This window comes from Piliocolobus tephrosceles, chromosome Y (assembly GCF_002776525.5).
Source record: "Piliocolobus tephrosceles isolate RC106 chromosome Y, ASM277652v3, whole genome shotgun sequence".
In the NCBI taxonomy this organism is placed as follows: domain Eukaryota; kingdom Metazoa; phylum Chordata; class Mammalia; order Primates; family Cercopithecidae; genus Piliocolobus; species Piliocolobus tephrosceles.
The window spans coordinates 16,008,381-16,027,071 of NC_045456.1; the positions used below are offsets into that span (position 1 = coordinate 16,008,381).

An 18,691-nucleotide genomic window follows, 5' to 3' on the forward strand; every position below is an offset into this window, starting at 1 on the left:
ATTGAAACCACTGTGCTTAAAACAGAGAATGATGTTAGAAGAAAGCCTTGGAACGATGATCAACATAAGACTACACAGTACGTGGGATAAACTATTCCAACTTACAGCATTTTTGCATTTTGTATTGCCAGTGCTGCAGCTAGAATGAAGCACATCAACCTGTCATTTGCAGCGTGTGGATTTCTGGGCATTTACCACTTGGGGGCAGCATCTGCACTTTGCAGACATGGCAAAAAACTTCTGAAGGATGTCAAAGCTTTCGCTGGGGCGTCTGCGGGATCTTTGGTTGCTTCTGTTCTGCTAACTGCACCAGAAAAAATAGAGGTAATTAAGTAGTAACTTAGACTGTGTTGCTCATCAAGAAATTAAGACCCAAAGGCAAACATGAGCATTGACTCTACTAAGTTAACCCTTTGCTTGGAAACAGAAAGGATTAGGTCTTTTGTTTTAAGATGTAATTATTAGGGATCTGTGCTCTGGTTGTGGGAAAGATTATTTTGGGTGATAGTGAAATAAGGAAATAAAATGACATATTACTCTTGAGTTTTTATTCTTAAGATTCCAGCTCTGTTCCTTTCAAGCAAAGGATATTTCTTCTTTCTATGATGAGAAGAGCATGGGGCCTGTTTTCAAGGCCTTGAACGTGTGGGCAACAAGTCTCTACTCACTGCTACATAGAAATAGATATATAAATTAAAATGTGGGCATGCAGTTTCTATTAAGTGGAATGGTATAGGAATTTAATTCTTTTTTAATTCCCACAGTAAGAGGAAGCGGTGAGTTCCAAGCAATTTATCCAGAAGTAATACAAATAAGTCTTTGTTCAGTATTTTATTTAATGCAATCTATGTTTTAAAAATCTGTTTTCTGCTATCCAGACAGTGATCAATCATTTGCTGACTGTGAGAGCTGAATTCTGTAGTTGGAGGATATTATATTTGTTAATCATTACATACTTTAGCAGCTTTGAACAATAATGAAATAATAATTTAACACCCTCATGCCCAAGAATGAATTTCAGTCACATTTAAAATTCTAAAACTATGCAATTTTAATCATCAAAATCTCATTTCAGATCTTTTGTGAGCTGCTTATCAAAGGGAAGCTAGATTTGAGGCCAATCATTCAGAAATCCACTTATCTTCCTGTCTTTATATGGTTGATTTACAGGGAACTAGAAAACTGATTTAAAAACTGCAGAGATTAAACAGGATGAGAACCGTAAGCCACGCAAGGTATAAATGAGGTGGGGTAATTCCCCCTAAACTAGCAGATTCATATGCTTTGAATTACAAGCTACCTCCTTCCCATAACTGTGTTTCATTTTTGAAGCAGAGGACTCTCAGGGTGTTGCTTCTTCCTTTTTACTGCAGTCTTTTCTTGAGCTGTGGCAAATCCTAAGCTTTGGAGTTATGTAGACTTGGTTTCCAATTCTCAGCAAATTAAAAAATGTATTATATGATTTAGAATTAACCTGATTTGGAAATACTGCAATAGTACAGCCACTTATACTTAACTGAAATTCTGCCATGTTAAGACATTGAATGATTTACCTGAATTGGAGAGTTGATGCCATCATCTTCTCAGATTAGTTTACCTGTTGTTATTTATTTTTTGCACTAAATGAGAGACTGGGTTGTGTTGTCTGATAGTGCTGGTATGATGAAAAGATGTCTTTATCTGGTGCTCCCATGGGAAGGTAGAAAATAATTTTCTTAGTTTCCTTAGGGCATCCTCATTTGTTCTTCTTCAAAATAATTTTTCAGCCAAAGTAACCCTTTGACTTAAGGTTATTTTAGTTCCTTTATATTTAGCATCTGAAATAATCCACCTGTAGGATAGCCTTGAGTGTTTTTTAGCAAATGTTTCTACCTACTCAGATTCGTGTTCGCTTGGTTCTTGCTGATGATGTAAGTTCCTCAAGCTTTTTACTGTTGTAACAAATACGTGTGTAATTAATCTTGTTCGGAGCTTATGCATGAATAATTAAGAGGAGCACCTGATACAGGGCATGTTTTAAGTGGTAGGCAAATTTAGACGTTGATGTGGAAGAGCTCAATGCTGCAAGTCTTTCCTCTGCCCTCACAATTACCGAGGAAGCCATGGTGCTAGACTCAGTGGGGAACTCAAAGATGAATAGGTCCATCTTTAATAAGTTTACAGTCTGGTCCGTGCTATGGAGAGTATTGAATATAACTAAAATTAGTACAAAGAAATAGGCCAGATGGGTAGTCTAGCTCAGTAGAATGAACATACATTTGGTGGGGCTACCCCCATTTCTCACCCAGGAGCTTCCTGCAGCCTATATCCGTTCAAGCTCCCTACAATCCACCTACCTCATAGCACTTAGAGTGATGTCACCCAAAGGTATATCTGATCACCTCATTACCCCCGGGGCAGAGGCTGTCTGTTGACTTAGGATAATGTGACCCACGTTTCTCAGCTTGTATCACAAGGCCCCATGTGACTTAGCCCTACTTATGGCTCGCCATAGGGATGCATTTCAGCTCTGTGCCCGTCTCAGAGTTGTTCTTGCTGTTGTTTTTACTATCCTCTGCTTTCACCTTCATCCCCTGCCCAACTCCTGTTTATGTTTAAGTCCCAGCCTGGTTGTCAAATTGGAGGGAAACCTTTGGCAACCCATGAGGTTGGAGGTTGACACACACCATATTCATTTCCTGTTGCTGCTTTGACAAAGGACCTTCAACTTAGTGGCTTAAAACAGCATGTGTTTATCATCTTCCAACTCTGGAGGTCTTAAGTCTAAAAGGGTCTCACTGAGCTAAAATCAAAATGTCCTTGCTCACTCTCTCCAGAGGCTCCAGGGGAGAATCCATTTCCTTACCTTTTCCAGTTTCTGGAGGGTGCCCAGACTCCTTGGCTCCTGACCCCTTCCTTGATTTCTAAAGCCATAAGCACAGCATCTTCAAATCTCTCCAACTCTACCTCTCCTACCTCCCTCCTTCCCTTACAAGAACCCTTTCGATGACACTGGTCCTACCCATGTCATCCAGGATTATCTCCTCATCTCAAGGTCCTTAATTGGCTCTACACAGTCCCTTTTAACAAAGGTCTCCTAGTCACAGGTTCCAGGGACTAGAATGTGGATATCTTTGTGGGGAGAGGAGAGACCACTGCAATAATCTAGCCACTTAACTGAAATTCTGCAATGTTAAGACATTGAATAATTTACCTGAATTTGAGACTTGATGTCCTCATATTCTCAAATTAGTTTACCTGTTATTATTTATTTTTTGCACTAAATGAGAGCCAAACACACCCTCGTGGGGGCTCTCATAGCCCTCTGTCACCTGCTCTTGGAGGCACTTATGAATCTCATGAGGACAGTTTCTTTGTATCTTGTCCTGTCCAAGTCCCAGTGCCTAGCCAAGTATGTGGTGTCCAGTTAGTTGCCAAATTAATTCATTATTTAATACAAAAGAGACTTGGGTGTAAATCCTGGCTCTGAGACTCATTTTTAGTGAGATATTGGGATAGGTACTTGAACTCTCCAATCCTCCGTTTTCTTATCTGTCAAGTGGGATGGTTATACCCACCTTGCAGGGTGATGTGAAGATGAACTGACAGTGTCACCTCTGTGGATCCCAGTCCAGGGTAGACAGAGCATCGCTGAAAGACTTTATAAAATACCAGTGCCCAAGATGAATCTCCGAAGACTGGTTCAGTCTGTGCAAACCATAGATGTCACCACTCCTATTTCTGTCACTGGTGCTGTCATTTGTAATCAGCTTTATTGCAGGGTTGTAATCAAACTGCTGCTGAAGAAAACCAAACACAGCATGTTCTCACTCATAGGTGGGAACTGAACAATGAGATCACTTGGACTCGGGAAGGGGAACATCACACACCAGGGCCTATCATGGGGAGGGGGGAGGGGGGAGGGATTGCATTGGGAGTTATACCTGATATAAATGATGAATTGATGGGTGTTGACGAGTTGATGGGTGCAGCACACCAACATGGCACAAGTATACATATGTAACAAACCTGCACACTATGCACATGTACCCTAGAACTTAAAGTATAAAAAAAAAAAAAATCAAACTGCTGCTGAGACCACAAAACAGGTGTGGGAGAGAAGGTTAATTGCGCTGAGGAAACCTTTTGAAGAATGTGCTCAATTAAAATTCAGATTGAGCCTTCAAGGATTTTTCAGATGGGGCAAATGCCATTTAAGGTGCTTTACAAAGGAAAAAACAAAAAAGGTTAGGATTTTGAGAGTGTATACCTTGCAAAGGGCCTGAGAGTGGTGGGTGAGGCCCCGGCCAGGTGGGGAATTTGCACACCTTTAATAATGATACATAGGTTCACTTCTTAATTTTCTTTTTTTTAGGAATGTAACCAATGTACCTACAAGTTTGCCGAAGAAATCAGAAGGCAGTCTTTTGGGGCAGTAACACCCGGTTATGACTTCATGGCCCAACTAAGGTATACAGAGTACATTTTGCCCAAAAGTACATGGAGACAGAATGTTGACGACTCTCTGTACAAACAGTGGCAAGCTCAGCATTCTCTCTTGTAAAATATTTACAGGGTGTTCAATAATTAAAGGTGAATGATGCAGATTGCTTTTTCTTTAGAAGTGGAATGGAGTCGATTCTTCCTCCCAATGCTCACGAGCTGGCCCAGAACCGACTGCATGTATCCATCACCAACACCAGAACCAGAGAAAATCACTTAGTCTCCACTTTTTCCTCCAGGGAGGACCTCATTAAGGTAATAAAGCCATGTTTCCTATTTGAAGAAATCAGCAAGTGCTGATTTCAATACTTTATATAAAAGTAATGAGTATTACCATGGTCTTTAGATCCTGTGTCTCTTATCAGGCCTGATAGATGGTTGAGTGCTCAGTAAATTACGTGTTTGATGAAAGTATTCACCAGGATCCCTCCTGAGGCCGCCTCATGATGCACTGTGATCCAAAAGCTCCCTGTACTTGTTCAGTGTCTTCCTGCAATGTTCAGATCTCACATTGATTATGTGAAGCAAGTCGCCGATGCAATTTAGTAGCAATAATAATTCCCGAAATCTATGTGGCTAATACTTTGGAGTGTATGTAGGGTTTTTAACATGTACTCTCTTATTCAGTCCTTCAAGTCCTTCTGTAAATCAGGTAGGATAGGTGTTATTGTGATCCTTTTATGTTTTTGTTTTTGTTTTTGTTTTGAGATGGGGTCTCGCTCTGTTGCCCATGCTGGAGTGCAGTGGTGCAATCTTGGCTCATTGCAACCTCTGTCTCCTAGGTTCAAGCAATTCTCCTGCCTCAGCCTCCTGAGTAGCTAGGATTACAGGCATGTACCACCACGTCCACCTACTTTTTGTATTTTTAGTAGAGACAGGGTTTCACCGTGTTGGCCAGGCCAGTCTTGAACTACTGACCTCAAATGATCTGCCCGCCTGGGCCCCGCAAAGTGCTAGAATTACAGGCGTGAGCCACCGCACCTGATCCCTTTTATGTTTTTAATAGAGAAGTGAATGAAAAGATTTTATGTGATGTATGTACCAAGGTACCCAAGATTATCCTGCGTGGCAGTGGGAGCCAATTCTGGTACCCAGGTCTCTTAACTTTTCAATCTAATATTCCATTTTGTTTCTTCCATTTTGTTCTGATGTCTTTCTGTCCAAACACATTTGAAAGTTGGTTGGTTGAGAATTCATTATCTCTGGGAAATACTTCAGCTGATTGATTTCCAAATACCAATGTGCCTGCTGTGGTAATACACTGAATATTTGTAGGGTGGAAAGAGTGTATTTCTTTTGGAATTTTTTCTTGTTTTTCCCTCTAGTGCAAATCATAACAAGCCTCAGGTAATAGGGAGAATGTATGTTTTCATACAGTGGAAGGTAATGGGTTGAGAGTAAGTGGTAAAATTCCATATATTTGGATGCTGTCATTTGAAATACTTAATGAAATGTTGAATTGACAAGTAAAATTGCTTGGCCACTTAATAGGTTAGAATATTTTTCCTCAATATCCCTATTATGTCAGTCTGTCACTTACAAGTTAAGAGTCTTTCTATCCTATAAGAAGACATTATTCTGTAATCTCATTACAATATTATGTAGATTTGACAGTGTAAGGGAAGAGCTGGGCAACCCATGCTAAGTGGTCCTAAGTCATCAATGTCCAATACAGACAGATAAGGCTTGCGGTGGGCAGACATGCATCTTCGTGTTTATCTAGGAACAGACTATGTGCTCTTGTGACATAAAATGAGAGGGATTCTGCCCCCAGCTCTCTCTTTCTCATGGAGTCCATCCCTGGCTTCTGTGTCTACAATGACAGAACTCTCAGCCCCTGATCTCCCTACATCCCTCCTGATTTACATATCACTCTTTAGCATGCTACCTCTTTACTGCTGTCCTGTTTAGCTTTTATTGTCCATCCTCCTTCACCAGAATGTAAGCTCCAAGAGGCAGGGCTTTCTCTGGTTTGCTCACTGCTACAGCCCAGTACCTGCCACACTGCCAGCCATTGTGTAGGCACTCTGTAACGTGTGTGAAATGAATGGATATGAACCAAGGTTGTATCTGTTACACTGGCTTGATTTAAAACAAAAGAAAAGAAAGAAGCTGGGTCCTCCGTACTCCATGACCCGGGCAAAATCACATAGCTGGCTGGGGCCCAGCTGTGACTGTGGTCCACGCGTCTAGCATTCTTACCTAACTGTACTCCACGCTGGATAAAATGCTCATCCTCCCTATCCATCTCTTTTATGTGGCAGACAGAAGAATGACACCCAAAGCTGCCCTTACCCTAATCCCCAGAACCTGTCCAGATGTAACCTTACCTGTCAAAAGGGATTCTGTAGATGTAATTAAGTTTAAGGTTGGAGATAGAAGGATGATCCCATATTATCCAAGTGGACCCAAACTAAGTACCGGAATCTTGAAAAATGGACATGTTTCCTGGATTCTGTGTACCATGGCTGCTTTGGAGATGTAAGAGCCACATGCCAGGGGAGCACAGAGACTTCTAGGAAAGCAGCTCCCCACTGTCAGCCAGCAAAGAAAAGGGGGCATCTGAATGAGCCTACCACCTGAATGAGCAAGGAGACACATTCTCCACCAGAGCCTCCAGAAACAGACACAGTCCTGCTGACACCTGGATTTTCCCAGTGAGACCCATACCAGACTTTGGACCCTCAGACTGTATGACAATACATGTGTCTTGTTTGAAGCAGTTACATTTGTAGTAATTTGTTATAACAGCAATAGCAAACTGTTGCTGTTAAGAAAACATGATGTTTTTCTAGTTCCTTTGTTTTGGATAATAACTATTCAGAGAATTCGTGTAATTACTTGAGTTCATTGAACAGAAGATAAATTGTTGACACAAATGTGTAATACTTGTAAGGAGAATATCGAATAATTGACATTTATTCTGGGTTCTACAAGAAACATTCTACGTGTTTAGGAGGATGTTTTAACCTTTTTCAGAATTAAAAAGAAGGAAGGATGAATAGTTCCTTGATGGCAGATGGTGACTGTTAAACTGTGAAACCTATGCCTGGAATACTCAGGAAGAATTTAGCAGAAAAGAGTGAGAGTGCGGGAAGACTAGGGATGATGTAGCAAAGGAATAAGCGTGAAGAGGAAGTAAAGTAACCCCCCTGCCAGGTGGGGACATGATCAAGTATATATGTTCCGGTGAAAGAAGAGGATGGTGGGAGAATGTTGTCTGAGGCGGTGCCATGGGAGGATGGTGCTTCTGACCTTTTTGGTTGGGGTTGGGGAGGCTGCCTGAAGGTCACCCCACTCCCTTTAGGTGGAGACAAGAGGCTCTGAAGCCATGCGTTGAAGCAGCTCAATGATGGGTAGCTGCAGGTCTCCCAGGGCTTGGTACACCTGGCTCTGAACACACGGCCTGGGGTCTTGATATGGTTTGTCTCTGTCCCCACCCAAATCTCACCTTGAATTGTAGTTCCCATCATTCATATGTATTGTGGGAGGGACCCAGTGGAAGATAATTGAATTATGGGGATGGTTTTCCCCATCCCATACTGTTCTCCTGGTAGTGAGTAAGTCTCACGACATCTGATGGTTTAATAAGGGGTTTCTGCTTTTGCTTCTCTCTCATTCTCTCTCCTGCCTGCTGCCATGTAAGACATGCCTTTCACCTTCCACCATGATTGTGAGGCCTCCCCAGCCACATGGAATTGTAAGGCCATTAAACCTCTTTTTCTTTATAATTTACCCAGTATTGGGTATGTCTTCATCAGCAGCATGAAAATGAACTAATACAAGTCTACTTCCCAGTATCAGGATATTCTGTAGATGGAGGGGATGGGAGACAGGGAGAAAGAGAGAGGTTGATTAAAACTCAAGTTAGAGAAAAGAGCATGGGAGAGCATGAAATACTAAACACTGATGATTTTCACCTCCTTTAAACTTTGCTCCATGTTGTATTTTCTGTCTATTTTTATCATTAACTCATTTGTTTTGCTACTTAATAGTTGAATTTTTTAAGAAAATGCCTAGTTTTTCATTATCCACTAGCTGACTGATGCTGTTTGTTACAGACAGCGTGCCTACATACCTGAAAATCCAACTAGAAACCTGTAGCTTAGAATGTGTGTGTGTGTGTGTGTGTGTGTGAGAGAGAGAGAGAGAGTCTGTGTGTGTGTGTGTGTGTGTGTGTGTGTGTGTGTGTATTTTGAGGTCTTTTTGAATCTCCTCAAAGATGGTTACTTGTTTTATGAGTGTCCTGGTGATCATGTCTAGGCCTGTCGTTTCCTGACGTTGTCCTCTTGGACTGATTATTTTTGAGTCTCAGTTTTCTCATCTCTGAAATGGAATAATTCGCACAGTAATACTAACCAGTGTTACTGTGCAGAATAAATAAGATAAAGCATGTGAAAGTGTGTTTTAAATGGTAAAGCCCTTTATGCATGCTGAATGGAGCCAATATTTCATAAATAATGAACAAATAACATAATAACCCATACACACCCCTGCTCAGCGCCCTTCTCTGAATCTGTCATGAAATTTTAAAGCCATGTTCAATCACAGCTTTCTTTTCTTCAGGCTGAATAGGACTTACTTTTTCTTATCAGTGTGTTATTCTTTAACCCCTTACTTATCACCTGTCTTCATGAACAATGTGCTAACTGATATCTGCAATACTTCAGGAAATGGTTGTTACTGAGTTCTTGCCACCTTTAGGCATTTGATTTTACAGCTCATCATCATAAGCCTTCTTTTTTAAAATAAATAATTTTGTGTGATAATTCATACTTAATTTATCTTAATCAGCTTCACCTTTAGTGGCATGGAAAATCACTCGTTTGATAGCTGCAATGCTAGTTGATTGTTTTCTTGGAACCCTTGCAGACTGTGTGGTCCAACTCTTCATTTTATTTAGGGTTGAATTTCCACAGAATTTTGAATCTTATGTTCATGAGGATTTAACTCAGTCTTTTCTACTTTATAAACCGTTATAAGACAGATGCAGGCTTTAAGGCATTCCTTTGTTCAGAATTTATTGGTGTCAACCATTCCGCTCCTCCCTTATAGTGACTATACCAACAAAGGGAAACACAGATGATGTCTGCTGCTCAACTACTTGAAGGCAGCCTACAGAGGGGAGACCCCTTTATAGAGTTAACCAGAGCCCCCAGGAGGCCCCCCTCCAAAATCATATCTTTATTTCCCATCTGAGAGATTGATTTCCGGGTGCCACACCCAGAAGAATATTCCCTCCAAGGATGACCCTTTATGTCTGTGGGTCACCAGCAGATCAAAACCAAGATGAGATCAGTTCCTGCAAATGCAGATAATTTAGGGGATGGAAAAGAGTCATGGAGGGGTAGTACACATCCACCTAACCCTGTTGTTGGTGGGCTCTGGGACCTTTGGCGAGTCTCAACTTCTTAGAGCCTTGGTTTCTTCATCTTTAAGATGGATACCTTCAGAACAAGGTCAAATGAAGTATGTGTGAAAGTATTTCATCAACTCTTAAGTACATACCAGATGTGCATGGTCGCCTTCAAGTGCCTCCACTCTCCAGACATCCATCTCTTCATACTGTTCATTATTTAGCATGATTCCTTCCTGATTCCTTTGCTGGTGTGCCGCTCTACACAGTATCCCCCGAGTGTCAAGTGTGCGCATTTTGCATACCAACTCATTCATTTCGAGTTCCAGATTTTGTTGTGGGCTGTTTTTCTTTAGAAGCATGCATGCAACTAGGAAATCCAAACACATTTTAATGTTAGCCTTCAGCAAAGCATAACTAGGGAGGTGAGCCCCTAGGTTAAAAGAAAGTCATATGCAACCTCCATGGCTGAGCTAAAATGATGTGTAAAAAAAAATTAACAGTGCAGTGGCGTGGTGGAGTTCCACTGCTTCCCTGAATTGGTACGAATCATTGAATTCTTCATGTTTAAGACTGATACACAAGTGTTTTCCAAAAGGGTCTTTTGACATGTGTGAATGCTGTAGGATAGAGCTACCCAGGAAGCCTTTCCTGCACAGTAGTGTCCCTGGCCATCTTGAGAAAATTCTGCCCTGTCTCTATTGCAGTGATGTCCTGAATTTCTTCACATGTGTGAGAATGCTCTTAACAAGATCCTCTCACATTTAGCCTTGTGAAGGTGAAATAAGAACTGAATTTGAGATTGGTCATTATCTTGGAAAAACTGAGGAAGATAAATTTGAATCTGTCTTTGAATTTCAACTACACCAGCAGGTTCTGTATAAACAGTTAGATTCTCATTAAAGTCCACAGTAAACTTTAGGCGTAAATGAAACTTGTTGAGAATTTAATCCCTAAGGAAGCTAGGCCACATAATTTTCTAAACACCTCTTGAATATAAAATGCAAAATGAAGAGAGTCAATCAGAACGTGTCGGGAATGTGCACCTGACAGTGTTTTATACTGTTGCTATAGGAAGACACTAGCTCTCATTTTTATCATTGTGTATTTAGTAAAAACACAAATCAGTGGTTTCACATATGTCCAACATTTAAAGTGCTATACCAAGTGATAGGGTGTGAAAATTACACCTCTGCTTTCCACATCAGCGTTCTCAGCCACAAACACTGCACTCCTGGCAGTAGGGACCCAGATTATTCCCCAGATAGTTATTTCTTGTGACAGCTGTCTATCCTTTGTAGGAATTTGAGCAGCATCCCTGGTCTCTGTTCAGTAGATGCCAGCAGGACACCACCCCCCACCCCATCCTCTACCCCAGGTTATGACAGACACATTGATAAACGTCCCTAGGGGGTAAAATCACCCCCAGCTGAGAACAAGTGCTGTAGACGTGTTGAGATTCATTGGCGAGGTGAATTCCGCTGGGAATATTGTGAGGTGAAATATACTAAAAGCATATGTTTAGGCATAATATTTTATTATATGACCTTAGAATGTCAGTGTTTATCTCCTTTCTTAGGAAATCCTGTTTGCCTGCAATAAAATTGCAGTAAGCTGACTACAAATAAGAAAAGCTACTTAGCTCTTAACTATCTAAAGCTAATTTCCCCACTAAACTTGGTTTGATATACAAATCATCAGTCCATATAAAGGGAGAGTCAGCTATGACAAAAACAAATACATTGATTTGGAGGAGTGACAAGTATTTTCCAGTTCACTGCACTTTTCATATCATTCAGGAGGATTCTTACTGTTATTATCTGTAGGAAAGTAATTGGATAGCATTTTTCATCAAAATATCTCAAAATAGTTCCAAGCATTAACTTGTGAACTGTACATTTTACTTTGACACGGGGGAAAAGAAAAAAAAAAACCATAATTCTAAGGTTAGTGATTTTTTTGCAGTTCATGTGTCTCTCTGCAGAATAATGAAATAAATCATTATATTTATGGAGTGTTTTTGGTTCTTTAAAGACCTCTAAGTACTGTAATTTCACAATATGTGTGCTATCCACAAATTGCTCTAGTTATTGCTTTGTGGTGTTGCATTTGCTGAATAACTTCATTAAATAGCTACGTTGTGCTTGCAAAACATACCTAGGGTCTGTGATTATATTTTTAAAAGTGTAGCCAATTGCTGATAAGCCTGAGTTTAGTTAGGGTGAATGCAGTTACCTTAACCATAAGCAACCTTTCTCTGGAGCCAATGATGTCATTGCTACCAGTGGGCTGAGAGGGTTGGAGTTGAAGGTGCCTGCTTTCTGTCCTCTCTCTCCTATTGATTTATTAAGTGATCTTCACCAAATCACCCAAGATGCTACTCACTCCTGCTTTGCCTCTTTGTGAAAGAGACATGATTGCTGTAATGTCACAGTATTGCATTATGTGGGCCATTTAAAGTTGAGATTTTGAGAAGAATGTCGTGGTGCGGGCATGTCTGCAATGACATTTTGTAGAAGGTTGACAGACCTTGTGTGAGGTTATTATTATGCCTTGTAATAAATAAATAAACAAGCACATAAAAAATAAATAGAAGTGCCTGCTTTCCTTTGAGAAACAGTGCTGCAAACTAGCGTGCTTTCACTATTTCAATAAACAAGCGATTGAGATAGATGTGTATAAAATTGACCAAAAGATGAAAAAAAGACTCATTGTGAGAAATCTGACATGTTTATGTTGGCTCTGGTAAAAATAATACATTTTATATTAAAATAAATTGGTTCCGGGGGCAGTCTCAACCATGTATTAGCAGAGAAATCTTTGAGCAACTTTATCTTTTTGAGACAGGGCCAAGAAATAATTAAATTAGACAGTATATTTGAGGCAAAGTCTACTTCATGAGTGTATGACCTGTGCATTTGCACGTGGCTCCACCATCCAAAGGGCCTCACCGTTGGTTTAATGCTCTGCTGCCAACATCGCAGTATTCTCCATACTTTATGAACAAGGGGCCCTGCATTTATTTTATTTTGGACAGGACCCAGAAATTATATAGCTGGTTCTAGCACCTAGTGCCAGCATGGTGCAACAGAACCCTTTCACACATGGCTATTTCTTACCTTCTTTCCTGCTGGAGTCCCTGTGTTGTGCTGTTATCCTTGAATTTGCCACTGCTGAAACCTGAGGCCCCAAAAGCTTCTTTGGGCATTTGTCAGGAGCCTGTTGCTGTAGGAGCTGTTACAACCAGGCCTGTGCCTTTGCAACCAGCATGCCACCAACAGCACTGGGCAACCTTCTTTAGTCCCACTGTTGAGGTAGGTGGAGGAGTGTTGGGTCCATTCACATCACAGAGAAGGGAGAGAAATACCCAACAGATGTTTGTTGAGTATGAGCTCTGCCAAGGGCTGGACATACCAGGAGAGACACAAGTCCCTGTCCTTTCAGTGGGGTTTTTGGTAATGAGGAAACAGGAGACATGTCCAAGGAAGAACCACTGCATAAGAAAGCTATGGAAGTTCCCTGTACATGGTGCAGAAATAAAAATGGCAAGAGTAGGTTCCAGCTGTGTCAGGTCGCAGCTCAAAAGAGGATTTTCCTATGGAAATTGTTACGCTGCTGACTGAATCTGTAATTTAGTTGCAGTTCAGAATAAATAGGCTTTTGAGAGATGACCCAGAAACCATACCTATAACATTGATTTTTAGAGGAAATGCCTTTTGAGTTCTAAATAATTGTAAATGGATGATCTGCAAGTCAGCATTTGAGCCATAATCCATCTCTGAATAATGTATGTTGAAAAAAAAGTCTCATGAAATCTTTGACAACAAACAGCCAGAGTCTTTCACTTATCAGTTGAAAGATTATAGCTTAAAAAATATTCAGTATCCAATGCTGTATGTTTTCAAATAGAACACTAGTGATTTGGAAACTACACAGCAAAATACAACATTTACATTTCAGAAAAGCTATCAGAGCCCAACTTCTTATGATGTATGGAATGGTAATTGCCTAAATGACAATCTTTTTCAACTCTTTAAATGGGAGATAAAGCATAATTGATGTCACTGCTTGCCAGGGTTCCATTACATATCCTGACCACGTCATTGGAACATAAAATATGTCATTCCCTTTACAAATCCTGGTGACATAAATGAGAACATCTCTGAGCTGTGGACTAACCTCTCCTGTCATAATCAGAGGGCTTTGTTCCTCCAGAAAGTAGGAGTGCAACTGTAACATGATTTTTACAGTATATGATAGAACATTACAAATACTTTCTCTGTAACCTTTACATAGTCAGGAACTTAGACTTACCTTAAATTTTGGTTTATAATAACTTGTGTGTCTACTATAAAAAAAAAAAAAAATACTGATTTTTACCCAGGTGAAGTTGATTGATTCTGAGTGTGTCAACTTGTACCTATCTGTTTAGAGTCTTTTCTGTTATTAAAAGTGTTATCTTTTACGTAATTATGTGCAGTGCTGCACTTGAAGTCTGTGGGGCTTATTTATTGAGATTTTGCTAGTCAGTACTACATCAACTGTATTGTCTGAATGTTCATGCCTGTAGTCATGAGCTGCTTCTTTATTTTATCCATCTAGGTCCTCCTAGCCAGCAGTTTTGTGCCCATTTATGCAGGACTGAAGCCAGTGGAATACAAAGGGCAGGTAAGCTTGTTATAACTGAGGAATTACCTTCTTCCCCATATTAATATGTTTCTTTTGAAACATCCAATTTTATAATTATTCTAGTGGCTTCAAATCAGTTTATATGTTTTTTTACTCATAAATAGCTTTGTTTCTCTTTAAGAGGAAAAAAAATACAGGGCCAGTGATAACTTATCATCAAGATCTCATGAATGGGAATGATTGACTGTGATGCTCTTATTTTCATCATATATATGTGTGTGTGTGTATATATATATGTTCTGTTGTTGCTGTTGTTATTAGCAGTGAATGATTTTTTTCCCCACATAGTAAAGTGCTACTCACAGCCCCTTCTAAGCAGAGTTGTACCACCATCAGGGTGAGAAAAGGCTTCAGGGCTCCACACCTTATCCTCCCCCAGACAATGCAGCATGGGTTCCTTCCAGCCTGCCCTCAGCCCCTCTGCTAGGGGACGACCCACTCCCTTCCAGGGGTCTCTACTTACCCAGACACATTGATCACTGCAAGGCCAAAACCCGTTTTGTTTGAGGAGAGTGCTCCTCACTTGGAGCTGGCACTTAAGACAGGATGCCAGTTCTTTTAGGGAAATTTAGACATGGGCATGCACCTAAAGTCTGCGCTGAGTGTGACCCAGCTTCCTTCTGTGATCTACACAGAGTTTGTTTTGAGTATTCACCATTCTATCCGAGGCAGCTCCCCCATCGCATGGACACAGGTTCAATGTGAGCATTTTATTCTCAAATATGGTGTCTGTTTCACACATGTCACAGATATGTATTTTATAACCAAATGTAGTATTTGGTTTAACGTGTTTATTTAACATATGATGGAAACATGCATTTTATAATTAATACAATAGCTATTTTACAGACACCAGATATATGTGTTTTCTAATCAAATAGAGTATCTGTTTAGCACATACCAGAGATATGCATTTTATAATCAAATGCAGTATCTATTTAACACATACCAGAAATATGCATCTTATAATCAAATGGAATAGCTATTTAACACATACCAGAGATATATATTTTCTAATCAAATAGAGTATCTGTTTAGCACATATATCAGAGATATGTATTTTATAATCAGAGTTATCTAACACGTACTAGAGATATGTATCTTTTAATCAAATATTATACCTATTTAACACATTCCAGAGATATATATCTTATAATTAAATAGAGTAGATATCTAACACATACTAGAGATATGTATTTTATAATCAAATAGGGTATCTGTTTAGCACATACCAGAGATATGTATTTTATAATCAGAATATCTGTCTAACACGTACCAGAGATATGTATTTTTTAATCAAATATAGTACCTATTTAACACATGCCAGAGATATATGTTTTATAATCAAATAGTGTAGATATTTAATACATATCAGAGATACATATTTTATAATGAAAGTATTTAGCATATATCTAATAAAGTATTTAGCATATATCAGATCAGGCATATATTCAGGATGAATAAACTACATTTGTTTTATATATATGTAATATATATTTATTTATTAATAAAAGAGTACATACAAAGTGCTTTAACCATCATTCATTCATTCATTCACCCACTCACTTCGAGGGCCCAGCACTAGGCCTGTGCTCAAGGAATTGATGGTCTCTCAACAGAAGAACTGAGTTTTACAAACCCTTTGGCTAATAGGATCGAGGCAGTGTCTCTGTTCTGATCTCATTGGTCCTCATCAGTGTCTTTCCTTGAGCTTTGCTGAACTTTGGAATTTTTCTTTTCTCTCGTGCAAATCATAATGGGCTTCAGTTAATATGGAGAATGTATGTTTTGATAGAGCAGAAGGTAATGGGTTGAGAGCAAGTGGTAAAATTCCACATATTCGGATGCTGTCATTTGAAATACCTAACGAAATGTCGAATTGACAAGTAAAATTACTTTGCTACTTAGTAATTAGAATATTTTTCCTCTATGTCCCTATTATGCCAGTCTCTCACTTACAAATTAAGTGTGTTTCTATCTTAGAAGAAGACGCAGGTGGTAGAGGGACCAGGTTCTCTTCCAATATACACTTTCTTCTTCTTCCTTAGTAACAGAATCCCAATTTATATCTGGACCTATGGCTGTGCAGCTAGGTTATATATCCCAGCTTCCCTTGCAGTTAGGTGTGGCCATTTATTTTGTTGTTGGGCAATGACATGTGAGCCGAATAACTGTGGGACTTACAGTACAAGGAAAGTTGTATACCTTTCCATTTTTCCTGTTGCCCAGAACTTAGATACGATTACTGGAGCTCCAGCAGCTATTGTTCATCATGAGGTCAAGGATCACACCCTGAAGATGGCCAAACAGTGAACTGGAAATACCCAGGTCCTAAATGATTTGAGGAGTCTGCCTTACCATCCTGCCCTCGATATTCCTGTTACCAGAAAAAAAGAAGTAAAACCTTTTTTTTTTTTTTTTTGAGATGGAGTCTCGCTCTGTCACTCATGCTGGAGTGCAGTGGTGCAATCTCAGCTCACTGCAAGTTCCACCTCCCAGGTTCACGCCATTCTCTTTACTCAGCCTCCTGAGTAGCTGGGACTACAGGCGCCTGCCAACATGCCTGGCTAATTTTTTGTATTTTTAGTAGAGACGGGGTTTCACCGTGTTAGCCAGGATGGTCTCTATCTCCTGACCTCATGATCTGCCCACCTTGGCTTCCGAAAGTGCTGGGATTACAGGCGTGAGCCACCGTGCCCGGCCTAAAACTTTTGTTATTATTGCATACACCAGAATCCAGTGCTGTCTGCTGTAGGGATTCTTACTTTCAATTTTACATGTGAGGAAATTGAGATGTAAAGACGTCAGTCTATTTCACTGAAGTCTCTGAGCTTGGAAGGGGGCAACTTCCCCAAGATAGTCCTTAATGTTTCTATCTTTGCTGTGCCTCTTACTCTGCTTTGCCCTTTAGTTCTTTTCAAACAATGCATTCCTTATTTTCTTCCTGTCCAGCCCCACTGCCATGTCGTGGGTATGTGACAGGAAGACTAGCAATGTTTAAAAGGGCATGAGTGAGGAATCAGAGTTTCTAGTGAACCTTCCATGATTTGATTGAGTACTTTGGACATGAACATAGAGTGACAGCCACAGTTAAACAGCAGGGAACGCACAAGCCCAGAACTGTGAGGAAGATGGAAAGCGACCCACCCAAGCCCCTTGACCCTGGGCAATGTCCCAGGACAGTGTCTTGCTGATCATGTGGTGTCTGTGCATAGGAGGCACATCATAATTACTTGTGGAGTTGAACCTTATGTCTCCCGAAAGCATTCAGTTTTCCTCTGTTGTTTAATGGAGTCTGCAATGAGGGGGCCTCACGCACATGATTGACAAGAGAGCCACAGCGGCCTCGCAATGTTTATAACACCAAAAAGCGACAATTTAGAAGTGCCATTCTCTGCTTAACACTAACTCTCCTTAAGCCCGATCACCTCCCACATTCTAATAGGGTTTCCATGCCGAGTTGTTTTCTAGAATCTTTGCTTTCCATTTTCAGAGAAGTGTGAAGGTTGCTTTAAATGCAGTGTTTTAATGTTAGTATAAGCTTTTTATTATATAAACATTTCAGTCATGCTGAATGCACCTCTCATTTTCTAGATTTTCATGTTTTCACAGAGCTCAGGTTTTGATGTATTTGTTGTCTTTGGTTGTTTTTCTGAAGTGACGAACGTGGAGGTGGCAGAAGGGGAAAAAGGGATTTAGTGTTACTTATGTTTGTGGCATTGAGTCAGGAAAGGCAGACAAAGTGGGACTCGGGAAACAGGGGCAGAGTCTATTCTCTCCACTTGTTACTTACAGAGACCTTCTCATTTCTACATTGCAGGTATTGCTGGATTTTATTAAGATATATTTGTGGATCCAATATGTGCATTAAAATGTTTTTATTAATCGCTTAGAAGAATCATACCTTAATAATACATAAGATTAATTTCAACTAGAGCAAATACCAGTATGAGTCCTTTCAAAACCCTCTACCAGTGGTTTAAAGTGGAATGATGTCTTTGAAAATTACTTTTTCTTTTTAACTTGGGAAACATGGTAAAACCCTGTCTCTACGAAAAAATACAAAAATGAGCCAGGCATAGTGGCATGTGCCTATAGTCCCAGCTGCTTTGGAAGCTGAGGTGGGAGGATCACCTGAGCTTGAGGAGGTTGAGGCTGCAGTGA

The 18,691-nt window shown here is 40.1% G+C and overlaps 1 protein-coding gene across 6 annotated transcripts in view; it reads left to right on the forward strand.

Annotated features, from left to right (window-relative positions):
• Positions 1-18,691, forward strand: part of PNPLA4 (patatin like phospholipase domain containing 4) — a 33,387-nt gene that overhangs the window by 1,490 nt on the left and 13,206 nt on the right. For 5 of the 6 annotated variants that reach the window (XM_023198162.1, XM_023198164.3, XM_023198161.3 and 2 more), the window contains exons 2-5: positions 132-324; positions 4,355-4,449; positions 4,602-4,737; positions 14,441-14,506. In XM_023198162.1, coding sequence (XP_023053930.1) covers positions 145-324; positions 4,355-4,449; positions 4,602-4,737; positions 14,441-14,506 — 477 coding nt within the window. In that variant the 5' untranslated portion in view covers positions 132-144. The remainder of the gene's footprint in view (positions 1-131; positions 325-4,354; positions 4,450-4,601; positions 4,738-14,440; positions 14,507-18,691) is intronic. The other variant, XM_023198166.2, reaches the window with a different exon arrangement.